This window comes from Somniosus microcephalus, chromosome 2 (assembly GCF_052327205.1).
Source record: "Somniosus microcephalus isolate GS21.2 chromosome 2, FLI_Smic_1.0, whole genome shotgun sequence".
Lineage (NCBI taxonomy): Eukaryota > Metazoa > Chordata > Chondrichthyes > Squaliformes > Somniosidae > Somniosus > Somniosus microcephalus.
Window position 1 is genome coordinate 170,962,984 of NC_140988.1, and position 23,972 is coordinate 170,986,955.

Below are 23,972 nucleotides of genomic sequence, written 5' to 3' on the forward strand. Positions count from 1 at the left end.
CAAGTGGAAATAATAATGAAAATAGGATGGAATAAATAAAAACAATAAAAGTGAGAAGGCTATAAATCAAATGACAGAAACAAGAGATGAATAAAGACAAAAAATAAATAAAATATAGGGAGGGGGAGAAAAAAAGTCCTCATGAATAAATAGATTTACAGAGATAATGATTTTGACTAACCTTCCTCTAACCCGCCCCACACAAAAACATTTCAGTATTTTGAAACATTAGGTTAGCTCATGTAACTCAGTACTAGCGAGTTAAAATCACACTGGACTGACAACTAACTGATGAGAAGCCATCAAAATAAATATGGCAAAACCGTATTCGAAAGACAAAGCTTCCTTAAATGTAACACAAGAGTGACAATACTCACAGCGTCCTTGCTCCACTCCATATATTCATTGAAGTAGTCAGTGAGAGTCTTGATGTAATGATGGATTTCCTGGGAGAGAAATGTATTTTAGAAAATGTAATTGGTAATTTAAAGCAGATTAAGCATGTAGCTCATGTTCACTGCATGGACCACATTTTATACACTAAAGATGGCATATTCTGGTAAAAGGCCAAGAACACATTACCTGTTTTACAATGTCAGTGCCATTGTTGTTGATTAGGTACTGAGCAGCTTCAATAGCATTAATTATACCTCCAACTTTTATCTGGAAAAGTAAGAGGAATTACATAGAATGTACAGCACAAAAACGGGCCATTCGGCCCAACGGGTCCATATTGATGCTCCACACACACCTCCTCCCACCCTCCTTCATCTATCTATCAGCTTAACCTTCTGTTCCTTTATCCCTCAGGTCTTTCTCTAGCTTCCCCTTAAATGAATCGATGCTTTTCGCCTGAAACACTCTGTTTTGGTAGCGAGCTCCACATTCTAACCACTCTCTGGGGTAAAGAAGTTTCTCATGAATTCCCTACTGGATTTATTAGTGACTATCTTATATTTATGGCCCCTAATTTTGGTCTCATTTATGTGTAAGGAACATTACATTTTTGAAAGATTGATGTTAGTGTAACAGAACCATACATCATTATCCATGAGAGGGGACAGCAGTTAACTTGCCCCCAAGTTTCTGCAATGCCATTCATAAACCAGTCACGTGGAATACTAAGTGCATCTCATCCAAAAACTTTCCCTCTCTACATCCAACTGCTTTCCTCATAATATCAAACTCACTGATACAGGGGTCCACAACTTCCTCAGCACAGCACAACGTAACTAATTCTGATAAATTAAGTCATTCAGAAATGTCTCTTCATTGTATTTCCTTCAGAATCTGTTCTGGACAAATATATCAACTTTCTTCATTTCAGTTTTATGTCTCAAGTTGTTCTTCTATTGTCCACTTCAACGCAAATCTTTAGAATTGCAAAATTTCCAGATCCCCCCAAAAAAACCAGAGCTGGAGAAGTAATGCAACTTCAGTGTTGACACTGGGCCAGAACGTCGGGTCCCCACGGGTGAGTACGCGCTGGGTACTCACGCGTAGGCCCAACGAAAGTGACGGTTTCGTGCATGCACTGCGCATGCGTGGGAAATCGGAACTTCCGTTCCCTTGAAGTAAGGGGTTCAGAGGTCGAACGCATGCGCCGGAGAGGCAGCGCGTATGCCTGGAACTTCTGTTTTTTTGGCAAGTTTTTCCGGGAGGGTAAGTCTCCAGCAGCTACACTTGTAAAAAGCAGTCACAAGGCCTGCTTTTAACAAGGTAAGTAGCGAATTAAGTAAAATAAAAACATTTTTTCCCACAGGTTTATTATTTTTAAATACTTTAAAGAAAGGTAAGTGTATTTTTAGCCCCGTTAGAAACTGTAACTAATTTTTTCAAAAATTCAATTTATTGCTTAAAATAGTTATTTTATGTAATTTATAGTTATTTTAAAAATGTGATTTAAAAAAAATATATATATTTGATGTTTTGGGACTGAATTGTATTCATAGATTTGACAGGTCTTCCTGTCAAATCTATGAATACAGATTCCCTGTTACCATTGGCTCTCCATGGCCCACGTGATCCCAGGGGACACTTCGAACTAACTGCGTCCCTGGGATACGCAAGCACTACGCGCCAACAGTTGGAGCAGGCCCAGGATTGGAATCTCACGCGGGCCCGCAGCACTTCAGCTAATATACTTTAGTCTCGTGTCAATATGTTCCTTCTACAACAAAGTTCATCAACTGCTACCACCACTGTTGCCAAGAGAGTCAGTTTGACCCATAATCACCAGGAATAAAGCCTAGTGTTATACAACTCAAAATCTATAGTTTAACTGCTAAATGTTTCCACAGTTCAAGTTGACAGCGTGAAAATTTTATACACTTAGCAAATCTTAGCACCAACAACAACTTGCAAAACGTTCCAAGGCATTATCAATAAAAATCAACTCCGAGCCACAGGAGGAGATATTGGGACAAATGTCCAAAAGCTTGGTCAAAGAGGTAGGTTTTAAGGAGCGTTGTAAAAGAGGAGAGAGGTGGAGAGGTTTAGGGAGGCAATTTCGTAGCTTAGGGCCTAGGCAACAGAAGGCACGGCCACCAATGGTGGAGCGATTAAAATCGGGGAGGCACAAGATGCCAGAATTGGAGGAGCGCAGAGATCTCGAAGACTTGTAGGGCTGGTGGAGGTTACAGAGATAGGAAGGAGCGAAGCCATGGAGGGATTTGAAAACAAGTTTGAGGATTTTAAAATCAAGGCGTTGTTGGATCGAGAGCCTGTGTAGGTCAGTGAGCACAGGGGTAATGGGTGAACTATGAACCTCCATGACGCAAAAACTCCTATACTGCTGATTCCTATACTTCCGAGAATTTTCATCAAGCACAGAAAGTAAAATCCAATTTTAGGGTGGCAGTGATTTTTGTGCTCAGTGGCAAGGAACGGGATCGGCTCGAAGTTCAAGTCTCTTTCTGGTCGCTTCTCGACCTGAGCCTCGTCGAGTAGGAAGCTGTAAAGCAGAGACTGTTAACAGCTCCCAGGATGGTGAAAGCAAACCAAAGGGCTGGGGGTGAGGGGTGGTCGGGGGTAATCACACCAGGCTTGCCTCTGGTTTCATTTGGTTACAAGCAGTACTGGCGGAAGCCTGACAGCAGGTTCTGCATCCACCTTCTTGGCTCCCGGCGTCTGGCAAAGTAAAACAATGATCGGGAATCCAAATACAAAAGGCGGGGGGGGGGGGGGGGGGGGGGAGGGGGGGAGAACTTATTTGAATAACCCCATAATAATAAATGTAAATAAAAGACTAATTTTAAAAACATGATAATGGTGAGACCACCCACTCATTACGCTGGGTAAAATAGTTACATTTCTTCAGCCATATTGCACAGCACTTCAAGTGTATGAGCACGCTTGTTGGAAATCAAGCTAATTTAGACGGCACAGTAGTATAAAATATCAAGTTACACTTTAGCAATGGAAGAGATACATATTGGATTATCTGTGCCATTACGTTCCTGATCTAAGTCATGTCATTGTGGTGAGGTAGCGAGTGAAGTCTGCTCATGAGGGCAGATTGAAAGAAAACAATCAAATGGAATTTGATGTAAGGAGGCCATTCCATGTCCACAGGGAAAAGTTGATGCTAGCCTGCTGTTTCATGCCTCCATGTGGCTGCTACGACAACAACTTCTATTTATATAGCACCTTTAACGTAGTAAAACATCCCAAGGCGCTTCACAGGAGTGTTATGAAACAAAATTGGACACCAAGCCACATAAGGAGGAATTAGGGCAGATGACCAAAAGCTTGGTCAAAGGGGTAGATTTTAAGGAGTGTCTTAAAGGAGGAAAGAGAGGTAGAAAGGTTTAGGGAGGGAATTCCAGAGCTTAGAGCCTAGGCAGCTGAAAGCACGGCCACCGATGGTTGAGCGATCAAAATCGGGGATGCTCAAGAGGCCAGAATTGGAGGAGCGTGGATATCTTGGGAGGGTTGTGGGACTGGAGGAAATTACAGAGATAGGGAGGGGTGAGACCATGGAGGGATTTGAAAACAAGGATGAGAATTTTTTTTTAAAGCGAGGCGTTGCTTAACCGGGAGCCAATGTAGATCAGCGAGCACAGGGGTGATGGTGAGTTAGGACACGGGCAGCCGAGTTTTGGATGACCTCAAATTTATGTAGGGTAGAACTTGGGAGGCCAACCAGGAGTGCATTGGACTAGTCAAGTCTAGAGGTAGCAAAGGCATGGATGAGGGTTTCAGCAGCAGATGAGCTGAGGCACGGGCAGAGACAGGCAATGTTCCGGAGCTGGAAATAGGCGGTCTTCGTTATGGTGCGGATGCGTGGTCGGAAGCTCATTTCAATAACAACTTCTTGTATTTATATATCAAATATGACACCAAGGTTGCGAACAGTCTGGTTCAGTCTCAGACAGATGTTAGGGAGAGGGATGGAGTCAGTGACTAGGAGACGGAGTTTGAGGCGGGGACTGAAGACAATGGTTTCAGTCTTCCCAATATTTAGTCGGAGGAAATTTCTGCTCATCCAGTACTGTATGTCAGGCAAGCAGTCTGACAATTTAGAGACTGTGGAGGGATCGAGAGAAGTGGTGGTGAGGTAGAGCTGGATGTCGTCAGCGTGCATGTGGAAACTGACGCTGTGTTTTCAGATGATGTCGCCAAGGGGCAGCACATAGATGAGAAATAGGAGGGGGCCAAGGATAGATCCTTGGGGGACATCAGAGGTAATGGTGCAGGAGCGGGAAGAGAAGCCATTGTGGATGATTCTCTGGCTACGATTATAGATAAGAATGGAACCAGGCGAGTGCAGTTCCACTCGGCTGGACGACAGTGGAGAGGCGTTGGAGATGGATGGAGTGGTCAACCATGTCAAAGGCTGCAGACAAGTCGGGAAGGATGAGGAGGGATAGTTTACCTTTGTTACAGTCACAAAGGATGTCATTTGTGACTTTGATAAGAGCCGTTTCGGTGCTGTGGCAGGGGCAGAAACCTGATTGGAGGGATTCAAACATGGAGTTTCGGGAAAGATGGGCACAGATTTGGGAGGCGACGACACGTTCAAGGACTTGAGAGGAAAGGGAGGTTGGAGCTGGGGCGATAGTTTGCAAGGATTGTTTTTTTGAGGAGAGGGGTAATGACAGCAGATTTGAGGGACGGGGGACTGTACCTGAATAGAGAGAACCGTTAACAATATCAGCTAACATGGGAGCCAGAAAAGGAAGTTAGGTGGTCAGCAGTTTAGTGGAAATAGGGTCGAGGGAGCAGGAAGTGGGTCTTATGGACAAGATGAGCATGGAGAGGGCATGAGGGGAGATTGGAGAGAAACCGGAGAAAGTTGTGAGTTCAGGGATAGGGGAACCTTAGAGGAAGTTTGGCCCGGTGGGCTAGGGGAAGGAAGGGAAGTGGCAGAGGCAGAGGCAGCTGAACGGACGGTCTCAATCTTAGAGAGAAAGAAGTCCCTGAACTCCTCACACTTGTAAGAGGTGAGGGTGGAGATGACGGGGAGAGGGGTTTAAGAAGATGGTTTGCAGTAGAGAAAAGAAGCTGGTGTTATCTTTGCATTCCAGAATGATCCTGGAATAGTGAGGAATTTTGGCAGATGGGAGCAGGACCCAATAGTGCTTTATGTGGTCCAGCCAGATCTGGCAGTGAATGGCAAAAACCAGTTGTCCAGCATATCCGTTCAAGTCTGCGTCCCTTGGACTTAAGGGAGCGAAGATGAGGTCCGTACCAGGGGGAACGGCCAGTGCGAGAGAGGGTAATGGTTTTAATAGGGACTAGGGCATCAAGGGTGGTGGGTGTGGTTGAGCAAATTGGTAGTAATACCCACCCGCCTGTATGCCTCAGAGACATGGACCATGTACACCAGGCACCTCAAAGCACTGGAGAGGTACCACCAACGCTGTTTCCGCAAGATCCTGCAAATCCATTGGCAGGATAGGTGCACCAACGTCAGTGTTCTTGCTCAGGCCAACATCCCCAGCATCGAAGCTTTGACCACGCTCGATCAGCTCCGATGGATGGGTCACATTGTCCGCATGCCCAATACGAGACTTCCAAAACAAGAGCTCTACTCGGAGCTCCGACACGGCAAGAAAGCCCCAGGTGGGCAGAGGAAGCGCTTCAAGGACACCCTCAAAGCCTCCTTGAAAAAGTGCAATATCCCCACCGACACCTGGGAATCCCTGGCCGAAGGCCGCACCAAGTGGAGGAGAAGCATCCGGGAAGGCACCGAATACCTCGAGTCTCTTCGCCGAGAGCAAGTGGAAGCCAAGCGCAAGGAGCGCACATCAACTCAAGCACCCCACCCACCTGCCCCTTCAACCATCTGCCCCACCTGTGACAGAGACGGTCGGTCCCGCATTGGGCTCATCAGTCACCTGAGAACTCATTTTTAATGTGGAAGCAAGTCATCCTCGGTTCCGAGGGACTGCCTAAGAAGCTGCAGAAATGTCGTGGTGAATGGAGGGCCAAAGGCTGGACAGTTGGGATTTTGTAAGTGCAGTTCTAAGTGCATTTGTAAGTGAGTTGGGAGGGAGTTTTTTTCCAGGGGCGGACACAGAAGGAAGTAGGGTTGTGGGTGAGGGAGGGGAAGGGTTGTGGGTGAGGGAGGAGAGGGGATATGGGTGGCGAGTGATACAAGGAAGTGGTCAGAGATGGCCTTATCTGCGATTAACACGATGGGAGTAGTGAGGCCATGTGAGATGGCAAGGTTGAGGGGGTGGCCGTGAATATGGGTTGGGGAGTTTATATGGAGGGAGAGATTAAGGGAGGATAGGAGGCTAGTGAACTCAGTGGAGAGAGAGCATGATGAATTGAGATGGAGGTTGAAATCACCGAGGATGAGAAGTCGTTCAGTGCAGAGACTGAGGGAGGAGAGCAGTGAAGATATCTCAGTAATAACATTTTTATGGTACTTGGGTGAGCGGTAGAGAAGAATAATTTTAAATGAGAGGGGAGAGGAGTGGAATAAGGTGAGAGGCTCAAAAGGAAGAGGAAGTGCCAGAGGAGATGGACTGACCAAGGTGTCATTTGGTGACGAGAGCCACACCGCCACCACGGCGGTCTGAGCGGGGCAAATGGTGGAAGATATAGCCAGGTGGGGAGGCTTCATTAGGGGTAAGGTGTCATCACCCCTCAACCAAGTTTCCGTCAAGGCCATGATGTGAGGGCCTTGTTCACAAGTGAACGGATATTCTGGAGGGAGATGCGAAGAAGGGAGGTGATGGCTGATCCACTGCCAGATTCCACAGGGTCAGCACTGGGAGGGGTGAGTTGGACAGGGAGGAGATTGGCAAGATTAGACCCCAGTGGGTGCGGTGGGCGGGAAAGGTTGGCGAGAGTGTAGGTCGGGACAGTTAGGGTGGCTGCTCGTGAGGAGGCAGCAAAGAGTGCATCGATGGGCCCTTCAGATGATGCCAGGAGAGGTACAGAGGGAAGCTGTAGGATTATCGAAGAGAGAGTAAAGCCTGGGACAGCATCAGGAGAGTAGGAAGGTTGAAGAGTAATGAAGGACTGGGGTAGGGATTTGGGAGGGCAGAGTATCCGAGAGAGGAGGCATGTCAACAGGAGAGAGCGGTCAAGGAGGAGTAGCTAGAAAAGAAAAAGGGGAGAAAAAATTGGAAATAGAAGCGATCGGCTTGGGTCCGGAACGGTAGCCAAAATGCGCATGCGAATGGACACTGGGGAATGCTCGGCCTGGTTATGTAGCAATTATTAGAATACATATTTCCTGGTAGTAACAGGGGATAGATAGGGGACAATAGGAGGGAGTCCAGTGTTAAAGTCAGAGGTCCTGTGGAGGGATAACATTAACGTGGGTAGGGTGGAGTCAGCATTGAGTAATGAGGGTCAAGGGGATGTGTAGAATTGGTTGCGGGGCAGAAAGATGATGGCAAAATTGGAGGTCACCGTAGATCAGAAGTGGCGGTGAAATGTAAACCACTAGCCAGAAACCAACAAAGCTGAAAATACAGTTGAACGTGTCAGCCAGTCACAAGCTCAGCAGAGAACAGCAGCAATGGGGGGGGGGGGGGGGGGCGGGCGGGGGAGGGGGCTGTAGCTGACCAAAAGTTACTTAATTTTATTAGCAGCAGAACAACAAATCAGAGACACAGCAGATGTGTCTTATGGTGTAATCCAATGTAGTCTAGTGCAAAAGCGCAGTCTTGATGTCCAGAGAAGTCCAGGAATTCAGAAGCCAAATTTGAGAAGCAGCGAGCAGGCATAGGGGTTGGGAGATGGGTAATGGCGGTTTAAAACAGCAGTTAACTTGCATTTAGGGCTAAAGTACACCAACCAATAGAGCCAGCGGAACTTGAACAGTAGAAGCGAGGAGATTTGGGAGAGCAAAAGCAAAGGCTGGCAACAGATTCCCATGGATAGAGGTGAAGCAATGAGGAGCTCCCTATGGAACGGCCAGCCTAGGAGTAACCATCTTCAAAAAAAGGCTAGCTCAATAGTAACACAGGCAGAGCTGAAAACAGGCTCCCTCATCCAGCATCTCACTCAACAGAGTTGCATGATCCAGGACAGGGCACAAAACATGGAGGAAAAAGAGCCAATAAGAAAATGCAACTTCAAAATAAATAATCTATTGAATTTTCAACAATGAAAGAATGCATTCGACCAAACATATTAAATGATTTACCTTTAAGTTTGCTGCTGAGTTTTGCAGTATTCCAATACTTTGATTCAATGTGGTCTATTAAAGTAAACAGATTACTTAAATAAGTATAACAAAAATGATAAATGTTAATAACTATGAAAGGGAGGTTTTTGCCCCCTGCTGGTTTTCATAAATATTCACATTTTCCTGGTCCCAACTTTAATCCTGTGATGATTAATGTAATGTGGGTTTTAAACTGCAAGTAAAAAGTATGTAATCAGACAAAGTGGTTGGTGATGGTCCAATGCACTATCGCTACCGAATGACAAATGGGAAATATTCTGAGCTGGGGGAGGGGTGGAGAACAACTACACTGGCCTCTCTTGCACACCTCCTCAAGCTTTTGGTTGGAGAAACTCATTGGCAGATCTGGCTACAAGATGACCCATCTTCGCAGCTGGGAAATTAGAGGGGAGATATGACACTCGTTACTTCACTTCTGGAGGAACCGAATAAACAGCAGTCAACATGGCTTCAGAAGGCAAAGAACCTGCCTGACCACTTGCCTGGACTTTTTTGAGGAAGTGACATCCCAAATGGTTTGTGGAAAGCCCTATGAGACAGTGTACCCAGGAATTTGACAAAGTTCCACACAAAAGATTATTAGTTAAGCTCAAAGCTGTGGGGATTCCTGGTAAACCCTTGAAATGGATCAGAAACTGGCTAAGGATAGAAAATAATGAGTACTCGAGGTGGAGAGATATACTGGGTGGGGTGCCCCAGGATTCAGTGTCGGGGCCACTACTACTTTCCAATTAACATAACTGATCTGGATTCAAAAACATCAATTAAAATTAGTAAAATTTATAAATTTTACCAAACTGGAATAGGAAGAGGCAGCTGAAAAAGTTGGACATAGAAACATAGAACATAGGAGCAGGAGTAGGCCATTCGGCCCCTCGAGCCTGCTCCGCCAATCAATGCGATCATGGCTGACCATCGAAGTTCAGTACCCGGTCCCTGCTTTCTCCCCATACCCCTTGATCCTTTTAGCTTTAAGAAGTATATCCAACTCCTTCTTGAATATATTTAATGAATTGGCCTCTACTGCCTTCTGTGGTAGAGAATTCCACAAGTTCACCACTTTCTGGGTGAAGAAATTCCTCCTCATTTCTGTCCTAAAAGGCCTACCCCTTATCCTTAGACTGTGACCCCTGGTTCTGGATTCCCTGACCATCGGGAACATCCTCCCTGCATCTAGTCTGTCCAGTCCTGCCAGAATTTTATAAGTTTCAATGAGATCCTCTCTCATTCTTCTAAACAAGCCCAATCGACCCAATCTCTCCTCATACGTCATTCCTGCCATCCCAGGTATCAGCCTGGTGAATCTTCGCTGAACTCCTTCCATGGCAAGAACATCCTTCCTCAGATGAGGCGACCAAAACTGCACACAATACTCAAGATGTGGTCTCACCAAGGCCCTGTACAACTGCAGCAAGACATCCTTGTTCCTGTACTCAAACCCTCTCGCTACGAAGGCCAACATACCATTTGCCTTCTTAACCGCCTGCTGCACCTGCATGCTTACCTTCAGCGACTGGTACACAAGGACACCCAGGTCTCATTGCACTTCCCCTTCTCCCAATCTATTGCCATTCAGATAATAATCTGCCTTCCTGTTTTTGCCACCAAAGTGGATAACCTCACATTTATCCACGTTATATTGCATCTGCCATGCTTCTGCCCAATCACCCAACCTGTCCAAATCATCCTGTAGTTTCTCGGCATCCTCCTCACAGCACACACGCCCACCCAGCTTTGTGTTGTCTGCAAATTTGGAGATATTACATCTAGTTCCCTTGTCTAGATCATTGATATATATTGTGAATAGTTGGGGTCCAAGGACCGATTCCTGCGGTACCCCACTAGTCACTGCCTGCCACTCGGAAAAAGACCCGTTTATTCCAACTCTGCTTTCTATCTGCCAACCAGTTCTCTATCCAAGTCAATACCTTGCCCCCAATCCCATGTGCCTTAACATTACACGCTAATCTCTTATGTGGGACCTTATCGAAAGCCTTCTGAAAGTCCAAATACACCACATCCACTGGTTCTCCCTTACCCATTTTACTAGTTACATCCTCAAAAAATTCCAGTAGATCAGTCAAGCATGATTTACCTTTTGTAAATCCATGTTAACTTTGTCCGATCCTGTCACTGTTTTCCAAGTGCTCTGCTATTACATCTTTTATAATGAATTCTAGCATTTTCCCCACTACTGATGTCAGGCTTACCAGTCTGTAATTCCCCGTTTTCTCTCTACCACCTTTTTTGAATAGTGGGGTAACATTAGCTACCCTCCAATCCATGGGTACTGTTCCAGATTCCATCAAATGTTGGAAGATGATCAGCAATGCATCTATTATTTCTAGGGCCACTTCCTTAAATATCCTAGGATGTAGATTATCAGGCCCTGGGGATTGATCGGCCTTCAATCCCATCAATTTCCCTAACACCATTTCCCTACAAATACTGATTTCTTTCAGTTCCTCCCTTTCATCAGACCCTATGTTCCCCGACATTTCTGATGGTTATTTGTGTCCTCCTTTGTGAAGACAGAACCAAAATATGTATTTAATTAGTCAGCCATTTCTTTGTTCCCCATTATAAATTCCCCTGATTCTGACTGCAAGGGACCTACGCTTGACTTCACCAATCTTTTTCGCTTCACATGTTTATAAAAGCTTTTACAGTCAGTTTTTATGTTCCCTGAAAGCTTACTCTCATATTCTATTTTCCCTTTCTTAATTAATCCCTTTGTCCTCCTTTGTTGAATTCTAAACTGCTCCCAATCCTCTGGATTACTGCTTTTTCTGGCCAATTTATATGTCCTCTCCTTGGATCTTATGCTATCCCTAATTTCCCTCATTAGCCATGGTTGAGTCACCTTTTTTGTTTTATTTTTATGCCAAACTGGGATGAACAAATTCCGTAGTTCATCCATGCGGTCTTTGAATGTTTGCCATTACCTATCCACCGTTACCCCTTTGAGTGACATTCCCCAATCAATCCTACCCAATTCGCGCCTCAGACCATCGTAGTTTCCTTTATTTAAATTCAGGACCCTAGTCTCTGAGTCGACTACTTCATTCTCCATCTTAATGAAGAATTCGATCATATTATGATTGCTCCGACCCAAGGGGCCTCGTACAACAATATCGCTAATTAATCCTTTCTCATTACATAATACCCAGTCTAAGATGGCCTGATCTCTGGTTGGTTCCTCGATATATTGGTCCAGGAAACCATCCCGTAAACACTCCAGGAATTCCTCCTCCACAGTATTGTTAGTAATTTGGTTAGCCCAATCTATATGTAAATTAAGTCACCCATGATGACTGCTGTGCCCTTTTTGCACGCTTCTCTAATTTCCCATTTAATGTCATCCCCAACCTCTGCATTACTGTTTGAAGGTCTATATACCACTCCCACTAACGTTTTCTGCCCCTTGGTATTTCTCAGTTCTACTCATACAGATTCCACATCATCAGAGCTAATATCCTTCCTTACAATTGTGTTAATCCCTTCTTTAACCAGCAATGCTACCCCACCTCCCTTTCCTTTTTGCATTTAGTTTTTGGACAAAATCTATTTTAGCAGAACAATGGTGTTGAGTCTGTGGTTTCAGTTGCAGTTATACTGAATAACAGGACACAGACTACAGAAGTCAGTAAACAGGTCTTTAGTGATTGAGGGTCAGGGCTGAACTGGGATACACTTTGCTCTGCAGGGTTTATATACCGGTGTGGTCACCACTGGTACTACAATGTACAGGAGCCATCAAAAAGTAGTCCATCACCTTAAGGTATCCTCTTAAGGTGGTACAGGTTACATACACTACAAATGGCAGGTGAAACTTAACACTGACCAGTAAGGAATGAAGGGGGTTGAGTTAACTAAGGAAGAAGCTGAAAGAGACTTGGGAGTCTTAGCAAACATATTGCTCAACATGCCCAACCAATGCAGAGCAGTAAAGCCAACAAAACATTGACATGCATAGCCAGAATGGTGCAAGTCAGAGGACGTTGTGTTCAAACTGCACAGTGCTCTGGTTAGACTGCACCTTGAATTAACCCATTTGAAAATTTAACATTTTAGGAGTGTGTGTGCACCACATTTTCATCAACACCATGCATTTATATAGTACCTTTAAAGTAGTAAAATGTCTCAAGGCGCTTCACAGGAGTGTTATCAGAATCAATGGCAGTCTGAAACCTGCAGACTATTTCATGAGGGGGATGGGGCGGGGGGTTCCATGATTACCCTATTTGGGGGTCCCACAAATCACAAGACTGGTTCTGTCTGCATTTTATGTATGTTACCTGGCCCCAGTTAAAGAAAATGTTTTTACAGATGGACAAGTTGGATTCCAAAGTTGCATCATCCTATGGCCAAGGTGGAAAAAATGTCTCCATCTTTTCTGCTCCTCATTCACTAGGGTTCAGACATGGCAGCATTGCCAATCAGTACATTTTATACATCACAAATACACTCAAGCAAATACATCCACAAGTATGTGCAAATACCGTGTACTCAATGATATGACCAGAAATGAACCATTTTACAAGTACTTGTTGATTAACATCCACATGTGTAAGTCACCCAGTTCTTAACCCAGGTAAACCAATACTCACCTTATTCAAGGAATGAGACGCTATCACAATCAAGGATTTTTCAATATGTTCTATACCAGCAATAAAATACTGCACACTAACCAAGTTATTTGATGGTTTAAATTAAGAAATTCCAAGAAATACCTACACTAATCTAAAAAAACACAGCTGAAAATTAACAAAAAGCCAAAGAGAATAAGGTTGTGGAGTAAGTTACCAAAAAAAGACACAAAAGACGACAGTATAACAGGGGCAGTTCGTCAGGCGAGTCACTGATAATTGTCCCAGACTTCTGCTTCACGGCCAGAATCCGTTACTTCCCTTCAATTCCGAACAAGGGGCACGTGGAAACCACTGCTGCACCCTGCTGGCTTCTCGTGCAGCCTGGTGAAGACTGGCCACCAGTCAATTGGAAGCTTGTTTACACAGTTTAACTGATGTGAGCCCAGGGTTGCTAGTGGTGCCTCATTGTACAGACAAGTTGTTGAAGCAAAGGAATCTTTTAGAGGTTGTGCTCAACTGCAACCTTTTCAGAAGCATGTCACATAGCATTCAGACAATTAACATTTTTTGCTTTTTCACAGCAAGCAGTGTATACTTGAATTTCTACTAAGTACACATTTTTGAAACATCAAAGTAAGTGTTATTTTAAATAGAACCTAATGTATTTCCGGCTTTGTTTGTTATTAAAACAATGTAACCAATAACAGTTCTTTTTTGAGTTGTGAAACCCCATTTTGTCTGTGCCAAAATGGAAGCATGATTTCAAAGACATGAGAATATGTTATTATTTCAAACTAAACGCGGGACAATCATGGACTGGGGATCCAAATCTGTCACATTAATTTATGTGGCTATGTATAGCATGTGCCTCACCTGTCAAAAAGGTCACCAGCGGCCACTGCAGTACAAATTAACTCGAGACAATTACTTGTACTTCTGGAGAGAGAAAGGGTTCGAGGGATATGGTAGAAGGCAGGCAAGGTGGGGTTGATGAAAAGTGTCAGGCTTGTTGAGCCCAATAGATTTTTCCTGTTCCTAAAAGTTCCAACGTTGTTAATATTCTGATAATGAACATGACTTTAAAATTGTCTTCAAGGAAATACATTTGAAAGGTACAATGCGTGTTATTTAACAAGAAGAACTTACCCGTGCTTCAACATATTTCTGGTAAGCATTTAAAAAAAGCAGGAATAGGAGTTAATTAAAAATACACTGGAACATCAAGTTAACATGTAAAGGCTTAAAACATTTTATGAAAAACTCAAGATAGTTTTCAGACAAAGAATGAAGAGAAAAACAGTGACGGGGTGGCATAAATACTTGGTTTCATCAACTGGAAGGACTCTGCCTCTTTGGTTAAAACTGGACCATCAACGTAAAAACTTTTAAAATTTCCAAAATAAATCAAGAGCCAAAGCAAAACATTTAATTACAAAGGCCCATGGCGATGCATTTTGAGGAGAAATCCTCTTAATTATCACCGAATGGTCCTGTGGCATTGTATGAAGGAACACTGAAGCTGATTTTATATTGCATGAGATCTGTGCTAGTGGCTGGTCAAAGGTCAAGGTTCATGAGTCAGAAGGTCTGGGGGGGGGGGGGCCAGATAGACACAAGAGAATTGATCGAAATGCCAATCGGGTGGGTGGGTAGGTAGGCCAGAGTGCTTGGCTCGAGGCCTGCCCGCCACTTCCATGGAAAGGAAACAGGAAGGTGTGCCATGGCTCAAGGCTTGGCATGGGTGGCAAACAGGTCGGGCTGGCAGGGAGCTGTCCAAAATTAGGTGCAGGGCAATCAGACAAAAATATTCTTAAAGAGTAGCAGCAAACCCAAAAATTAGAATGAAAAAACACATCAGATGCACCTGGGTGATTTGCACAACAGTGTCACCTAGCCCAATGAAGACCTGCAATAGTGACAGACAATTGTTGGCATAGGCTTTCCTCATTATAAAATGTTGACATAACTAGTGTGACTCAAAAATGGTGATAATGGAATTCAAGTTAATGTGGACCGGAAGTGTGCACCATGTGGAAGACTTTTCAGAAATTTCTCGTCGATCAGAAAGCACCTTGAGCAAGTTGTTGTGAAAAGATAATACAGCGTCACCCAGTGGTAAGACTAGCAATTAGAGGGTGGCAGGTTTATATTATAAATATGGGCATTGGCATTTATAATGCACAAAGTTGATATAAAAGTTTGCCAAAAATCGACAACAGGAAATAAGGTTTTGTAGACAGGAAGTGCATGCAGATGTAAGAGTTTTAATAAGATGTATATAGATGGTTCAATTTTTTTTTTTAAACTGATACCCTCAAGATAAAATCCAAGTGTTTCCTTGGGACAATGTAATAGCCGCCAAAGATTGTATGTTTGGGTCAAAGCCCTAGTAGTTTTTGATCCCAAATTAACAAAAATCATAGATTCTTTGAACGGTTAGGTTATTTCATATGATGATTCCATTTCAACCACAGATGGGGTTGTGCCTTCCAACTGCTGCAAGAGGTCACAAATGGAGTACTAGTTTGCCAGTGAGTTTCGGTTCATAAGTTGTCCACCTAAATGTTAAAAAAGGTTAACATTTTGATTGCCTATGTATACGTGAGAACTCTGGAGTTGGTAATGGTATCACTCATTGAAATCACAGGTAACACTGGCACAGTATCAGTTTTTCTTACTTCTCCAGAGCAGACACAGCAACATCTCTAGCCCTCTTACAACAAATATCTAAAAGATAAACCACTTCCACCAACTAACTGTAAGCAAGATATGGGGAGATTTGTTTAGGAGAACACAAATTAGTTTGTTCTTCAAAAGAAAAGTTGCCATATAACCAAGAAACACTCCATGGGTCTCCATTTCTCTATTTTGCCTTCCAGGGCCAATAAAGATTGTCGTTAGAAACCTTCTCACCGATCTACCGTCAGAAACTGTATTTTCCAGGAGTGTGTTGAGAGCAGACTCTTCGGAACAGCTTTCTGAAAAGGATACATTAAGCCCATGTGGGCTGATTCTAGTTCTGCTGCTTTTAGGTGCTCTGCTTTTTCAGTATTTTTTCTACGTTTTTTTGCTTTTATATGTTACTTAGCTGCAAAAAAATGTCCAATTTTAGCCTATATGCATTGCTCTGCTGATGTGTTATTTTCTGCCTTTGAAGGTGGTGGGGAAATCCCACGTATTTTCCAGTAAGTAGTTTACTGCGACTATGGGCCGCTAACCCATATAACAGCAGTAACAACAGGAACTGGTTTTGGTTCACAAGAGACTCTGTTTGCTTATGGAGATTGCCACCTAGGCATGAACAGAAAAATAAGCCCAAATGGCAGTAACATTTTCATCGAATATTAATGAATGAAGATTTCAGCTGGCCTTTTCAGCATACCATTAGGAAAGAATACAGCTGAAAAGGTATTTTCAGAGCTAGTCAAAAACATGTACAACGTCTCAAACAAGGCATAATACAACTGCACTAGCCGAAACTTGAAGCTTTGATGTAAATAAAATGTTTCTCTGTACATTTCTTACCAAAGTTTCTTCCAGTGGTACAACTTGCTGCTTGTAGATTGCCCGAATATTGTTTGTGTGGCCTCTTAATGCATTCGCTAGGGCTCCTGAAGGCTGAAAATGTTGCACATTATATTTAGACAATCAAGTACTGGAAGGGCCTATAAATTACAGACAAGTCTTGTGTGTCAAGTATGCTTTCCAATGTAGTACTGAATGCCTTTACATAGCATTTAAAATACATGCTGGTTCTGTCAAACATTTGGAACAATGGTTTTCTATAAATGTGTGATTTTACTTTTCCAATCCCTTTGGACAGGGTGGTCCTTCTCAGCACCAATTTACAAAAGTTGCAAGATCCACAGAGAATACCGACCAGATGGTCAGAAGTGGATGGCAGAGCAGTAATCCAATGGCAGAATTCTCATAGCAGCAAAATCATTGCAATTACAAAATACAATTCCTTCCTTCTAACCTAGAATCACAGAGCACAGAAGGCGACCATTTGGTCTATCGTGCCTGTGCCAGCTCTTTGAAAGAGCTATTACTCCTACTCCCCTGCTCTTTCCCCATAGCCCTGCAATTGGTTTCCCCTCCCCCCCCCGCCCCCACCCACCAAGTATTTATCCAATTCCCTTTTGAAAGTTACGATTAAATCAACTTCCAACTCCCTTTCAGGCAGTGCATTCCAGAACATAACTTGCAAAAGTCTCTTCATCATTTATTAAGCAAAAATGTACATGTGGATTTTAATTTTCCTCTAAAGCTATTGCTTTTTGTTCACCACCAGTTGGGTAATGGCACAGGACTGAATGATACCAGATGATGCCAAATGACACAGGATGTAAATGAACATCAGGTTCTTTCAGACAATGAATTGTCAGGTAACTCACCATTGTTCATTTAACAGTAAACAATATATTGAGCACATATGTATAAGCACAAGTCAACTCTCAGACCGTATAAACTTATCTATTAAAATGTTAACATTGTTATTTCACATATTAATGCTCTCAAGGCTTTTAAAATTAGTACAGGTAGAATGACTAGTTAAGAAATTTTTAAGCTAGATATAACTCGAGGAGCAACTACATATTTGTCGGAGTTGAATTGTGGAACCAAGTATCCAGAGCACTCTTCCTGGTCAGTTTACTCACTGTCTTCAGGACTCTCTGCATTTGTTCTCACCATTGACTTAAAAATATTCACATAAAAGTAGAAATGAATGCAAATTAGAATTTGGATCATTGGAATTTAGAAGGATGAGAGGTGATCTTATTGAAACATATAAGTTACTGAGGGGGCTCGACAAGGTAGATGCAGAGAGGAGGTTTCCCCTTGTGGGTAAATCTAGAACTCGGGGGCATAGTTTCAGAATAAAGGGTCGCCCTTTCAGAACTGAGATGAGGAGGAATTTCTTTTCTCAGAGGGTCGTAAATCTGTGGAATTCTCTGCCCCAGAGAGCCGTGGAGGCTGGGTCATTAAATACATTTAAGGTGGCGATAGACAGATTTTTACAAGATAAGGGAGTGAAGGGTTAAGGGGAGAGGGCAGGGAAGTGACTTTGAGCCCAAGATCAGCCATGATCTTATTGAATGGCGGAGCAGGCTCGAGGGGCCAAGTGGCCTATTCCTGCTCCTATTTCTTATGTTCTTAAAAGCAGGTAATTGTAATTGTTGGCTTTTTTTCCTCAGAAAGGAGCAGGATCGGATCAGTCCATGACACCAAATGCTCAGATAGTGCAGCACTAAACCACACAGAGTAGGAAAAGATTCAATCTTCAGCCAACAGCAAGTTAACAGATCTCAGCTTGGGTACAAATAATGATTCACAACCGGCATCGGTATGCAGGGGGAAGTGGGAAATTTGAAGTAAAGACAATCAGCTAGGGTTCCAACTCCTCGTTGCTACCCAGCAACTGTGCGTGCTTGGATGCCAAATATCATTGAGTCCTGCTGTGATAACTGCCAAGGTTAATTAGCTTGTCCAGGCGAATACTTATACAAAGTATTGGGGGAGCAGATGTTGCATACTCAGCCCAAGTTGCCACTTCCAGGAGAGGAAAGGAAGGAGTGAGAAATTGTCAAATTAAAAGAGCAGCCCTGATGGAGAAATTCCCTTTTTAAGAATGTTAGTGAGGAAGACGTAGATGATAATCTCTCTTTTTCTCAATGGATGATTATTTTGTACCCACAATAGACATTTTACAAAAACCATAAGCAGGTAATCAAATATCACCAGTGGGAACAGACATGGAAGGAACTTTCCAGAAAGCATTGAAGTAGTTGTATTACTTAATTTGGGCTGCACTTTGCTTTTCAGCACAGTATTAACTTTTGGAATATTTAGTTAAGAATCCAAAAGCCTCTGCTGTTAAAAAGAAATGAAGCTTAGCTTCTAATCATCCTAAAGGCAGTCACAAATCAGTACTTTCTGGTACAGCCCCATGGTAACCCTAATGATGTCAGGATATAGATTTCCTACTTTATAAAATGTAGTTTCCCTACCAACTAATGAGCAACTATTCACATGAAAAATTTACATGCATGAATTCTGACAAATTTAGATGAACAAAGACAGCAAGAATTGGTAAACAGACTTAAGAAATTATGTTCACTGCTTCACATTAATTAATTTTAATTTAAAAATGTTAGTAACATTGTCAAATTAATACAGTGTGTGCGCATACATGAGGGAGAGCTACTCTAGCCTAGCAACAGGAGGGAGAGAGAGAGAGAGAGAGAAATTACAGATCACCCCAGCAACAGCCAGTGTTCAAGATTGAAGGCCTTCGGATGTTCATAGTAATGCCATAATAGAATGTTTAGATTATAACTGTTATGGTCACAACAACCAGAACACTGAAACTTGCATGAAAGGTTGTGATGTACGTATGTTGCAGAGAAATGTAAACTTGTGTGCGTAAGAATCGGCTGAAGGACTCAGACTACCATATAAGGCAATGCCAGTTCCAGATTGATAAGGAGAAAACAGTGTATAAAAAACCTACTGTGTTAAGTTTTAGGAAAGAAACGTACATGGATGAGCGCATGCCTATGTTCAAATCTGCTGACAAAACTCCACTTGTAAACTGCGTTACACTCTGAAGAAATTATATTCCGCTTTTAGATATTTTATGTTAAAGTAGAAAAAATAAAGTGATTATAACCATAAGACTGAATTCCTTACTATTCAAGTGAACAACGGTAGATTGTTTAAAACAACAGCATGTATACCATATTGCATCAGTGTCCAGTTTCCAAGTTAAAAACTTACCAGTGCATTTGCTTTTGCCTCTAGATCATTTGCAAATGTCCGAAGATCCACCTTAGTCACACTTTTTTTGATCTAAAAATTTGAGAGAAATAAACATTGAATTGAACTTATTGGAGAGGCTACTTGATGGGCAGTTATGCTACAGGAGTTATATTAAATTGTGTAGTGTAGAAGATCTAAGAGTTCATTTCTTGAGTTTTACACGTCTTCCATATTAGCAGACTGTAACCTACTCAAATTCTGCTCCACCATTAGGTCACAGGTTCCAATGCAAGTTTCATTTTAGTGGGAAAAAACATCATTTAATACTTCTTTGGGCAGGGGAACACATTGGTTTTAAAATCTGTTTCACACAATGTCAGAGATCATCTGAATCTGAGCTCAGTGCAAAAAAGATAGAAAGCAGAATTTATTTTTAAACTTTGAAGAAGTTAAATGAATCTCAAGTTTCTTAGAACTTTTACTCAGTTAAAGTGTCAATGAAAATATCCTTCTCCAAAATGATATGATTTTCTGTTTTAGGTAATTATAAGAGTAAATTATAGTTTACAGTAAACAACCAATGTTCCCTCTTTTTTTGGGCACGGTCCCTTTAACTGGCTGCGCGGCCCATTCAAATTTTCGTGCATGCGCGATTTCTTCCACATAAAAACAGACACCCAGCCAAAATAGTACACATTAGGAGTGGTAACTTGAAACTTGGTCAGAGAGGTAGGTTTTAAGAAGGAAGCATACCTGTGGAAGCTGGCCCGATGGCTGTGGATGTTGGCTGCTGAGGGACAGCATTTAGATGAGGAAGAAAAGGAGGCCAAGGATAAATCCTTGGGGGACTCCAGAGGTAAAAGTGTAGGGGCGTAAAGAGAAGCTTTTGCTGGAGATGCTCTGGCTACAATTAGATAGATAAAAGTGGAACCAAGCAAGGGCAGTTCCATTATGCTGGGCATTGGAGGAAGATGGTGTGGTTGACTGTGCCAAAGGCTGCAAGAGGCTGAGCATCACGAGGAGGGATAATACACCATGGTCGCAGTGACAGGGAATGAAATTTTCAACATTGGTTCGAGCCGTCTTGCTGCTGTGACAAGACAGGGAAAAGTTGAGAGAGATTCCAACATGGAATAATGGAAAAGATGGGCATGGATTTGGGAAGCGACAAAATGTTCAAGGACTATGGCGAGGAAAGGAATGTTGGAGAAGGGGCAGTGGTTTGCAAGGAGAGGGACATCAGTAGCATGAATGTTTTGCAGAGAGACATTTTTTCCATTGCTACCCATTATACTCAATACCCCAACAACTGTTTTTAGTTACAAACTAGAATAGATTAGATTATTTCCTATATATCTACATAATTTCCATACTCCTCCAGATTTCGATCAACAACAGCTTGCACATACAGTATTTTTACTGAAGAAAAATGATCCAAGCTGCTTCACAGAAACGGATGGGGAAAAAAATGGATGCCAAGCAAAAGGAAAAGATATTAGGAGGGTTAACCAAAAGCTTGGTCAAAGAAGTGGGTTTTATGAAGGGTCTTAAAAGGAGGAGTAGGAGGGCAGAGGAGTTTAGGAAAGGAATTAGAGAGCTTGGGACTGAGGCGCCAATGGTGTGGCAAAGGGAAGGGAGATGTACAGGCAGCCAGAATCAGTGGAAATCGAGAGCTGCAGTGCAGGAGGAGGTTACAAAAGATAGAGCATGGCAAGACTATGTAGGATGTATACACAGGATGAGAACTTTATATTTGAGGCACTGGGGTACCTATTTTCACAGGTGGCAAAGAAGAAATGATTTTTTTTTTTTTTACGGACAGTGTTCTGGACCGATGGACATTATGTGACATTCTGGACATTTTTACATGCAATAGCACCCTCTGGTGGCGGTTATTGTGTTAACAGTTTGTAAGCTGGAAAGGTCATCTGTTCCTTTCTTCCTGTGTGAGGTCATTTGACCTTCTTACCTTTCTTCCTGTTGACCCCAGGAAGCAGTTTTGCCAGAAAGAACCGGACTTGAGTAATGGAGAATTTGCTATGAGAGGTTCCATTTACAATCCAGTGTAATCTGACTTCATATGTTAGGCCAAGCGCAATATCTGTGAGTATCTTTAGTTCTTAGCATAATAGCAATGTTGTCAGAGTAATATTTTGATAATACTATGTTTATAAAAAGGTTAATATTTAATAGTTACAGAAGTTAGTTCAAATGTTAGTTATACAATTAGTCTATTCTACTGTTGTAAATATGTTTATATCTTGTGTAATATCGAATGTGTAGTAGTTTATGTACAAAACATACTTTGTCTTTGTTTACAGTTTCACAAATTTGTTCAAGTAAAAGCTTCAAAACAGCAACCGCTTCAGAAGAATTATTTTTGAATGAGTGTTTAACTTGCTGGATAGCTAGATAGGAGTACGTCTAGCACGGCCAGTACAGACAGCTTCCTTGGATACTGAATCATCTTTAGTTAAAACTCCATTGGTAAGGTAAACGCATAAAACAAAATTAAATAATTGGATTCGATAGATTATGGTGTTTGAACATTACTTTAAGAAAAAACTAATGGCATCATCAGCTCCACCAGTAATGAATTTGAATAGCAATGCCACTGACAACAGGTGAGATGGAATTGTTTATAATTTTAAGATGGCATAATTAGGAGATTTGATTAAATAATGTACGCAATTCAAATCAAATAACAAACATTTTCCAGTTGGTAGAATGTTTTAGCCCCTAGAAAAGTACAAAGAATAAAGCATTACCTCATTGAAGTAGGCAGTGCAATTAATTTTGTCAATGCCAGTATCCGTGAAATCATGAAGACTCCTTTTTGCCGCCTCATCCAGTATTACTATGTTGCTTAAATTCACATCAATGTTTCTGTATTTGTCAGTCAGGTTAGCTGTATACTGAAAAATAATCACCAATGCCATAAAAAAATATATATTTGAACAACTTTCACATATACCATAATTTTTGTTCTATTTACATATAAAATTTCACACAATTAAAAAGCTGCGATCACGTAATCAATGTCTATATACACCATGCTTGCTTTGTCTAGATAGGCGTAATTGCATGACTCAAAATCGTCTCTTCCCAAACTACTAAAAAGCAAAATAATTCCACAAATTCTAAAATTAACGTGTTGAGCTTCAGGTATTTGGCCAGCTGCAGTTATAATGTACATTTGACAATCTCCTCCGCTATATCATAGTACAAGTTGAACTTAGTATTTATTCATGCATTGCCACAGCTTTTGCCATAGCGATCAAGGTATTAAATTAAGCGTTTCTGCAAACTATTGTCTCATTTTTTTTTATTACAGGAAACTCTCTTTTAACCGGCACCCAAATAACCGGAAACCTCTTAACCAGCAAAATTCAGGAGTAGGTTCAGGTAAGTTTTACTTCATATTAGTGGCAGTTCCTGGATCTGTGGCTGTGTAACTGGGGTTCGTGCACTTGTTGCTAAGCAACAGGGACGCTTGGTCTGTGGCCAGAGTTCCTGCACATGTTGCAAAGCAACAGCGAAGCCTGGATTTGTTGCTGTGTACAGAGCTCTTGTACCTTTTAACTATACCTCTCTGTAATCCGGACTTTTTGATAAACCGGCACCACGCCGGTCCCGTTGGTGCCGGATAATAGAGTTTCCTGTACAATGACTCGTTCTAAATTTACAGAAACACCTACTAAACCCTGTAAGGATTTACTGATCTGTAGATATTTCTAGGACTACTGCTGCTCCCATTTCCTGGTGGTAGCTGTCACTTGAGCACCACTATACCTTGGAACAATTTTGCCCAGCAGTACGTCAGAGAAGATCTGGCAGAGAAATTGGACCGCGCCCAAATTGGGGGCATGCACCTAAAGAGGCCAACAGCAGGACTATGGCAAATTGGTTTACCAGCCTCAAATGTATGTTATCGGCATACTACAGATACCAATTTTGGCCCCAGA

The 23,972-nt window shown here is 42.3% G+C and overlaps 1 protein-coding gene across 18 annotated transcripts in view; it reads right to left on the bottom strand.

Moving 5' to 3' along the window:
• LOC147123101 (prominin-1-A-like) overlaps positions 1 to 23,972 on the bottom strand; it is a 240,309-nt gene that overhangs the window by 25,603 nt on the left and 190,734 nt on the right. For 15 of the 18 annotated variants that reach the window (XM_085966404.1, XM_085966420.1, XM_085966466.1 and 12 more), the window contains 7 exons: positions 22,776 to 22,922; positions 20,026 to 20,097; positions 16,771 to 16,863; positions 14,392 to 14,409; positions 8,612 to 8,665; positions 583 to 663; positions 378 to 446 (listed from right to left, as the gene is read on the bottom strand). In XM_085966404.1, coding sequence (XP_085822530.1) covers positions 378 to 446; positions 583 to 663; positions 8,612 to 8,665; positions 14,392 to 14,409; positions 16,771 to 16,863; positions 20,026 to 20,097; positions 22,776 to 22,922 — 534 coding nt within the window. The remainder of the gene's footprint in view (positions 1 to 377; positions 447 to 582; positions 664 to 8,611; positions 8,666 to 14,391; positions 14,410 to 16,770; positions 16,864 to 20,025; positions 20,098 to 22,775; positions 22,923 to 23,972) is intronic. The other 3 variants (XM_085966387.1, XM_085966480.1, XM_085966499.1) reach the window with 1 other exon arrangement.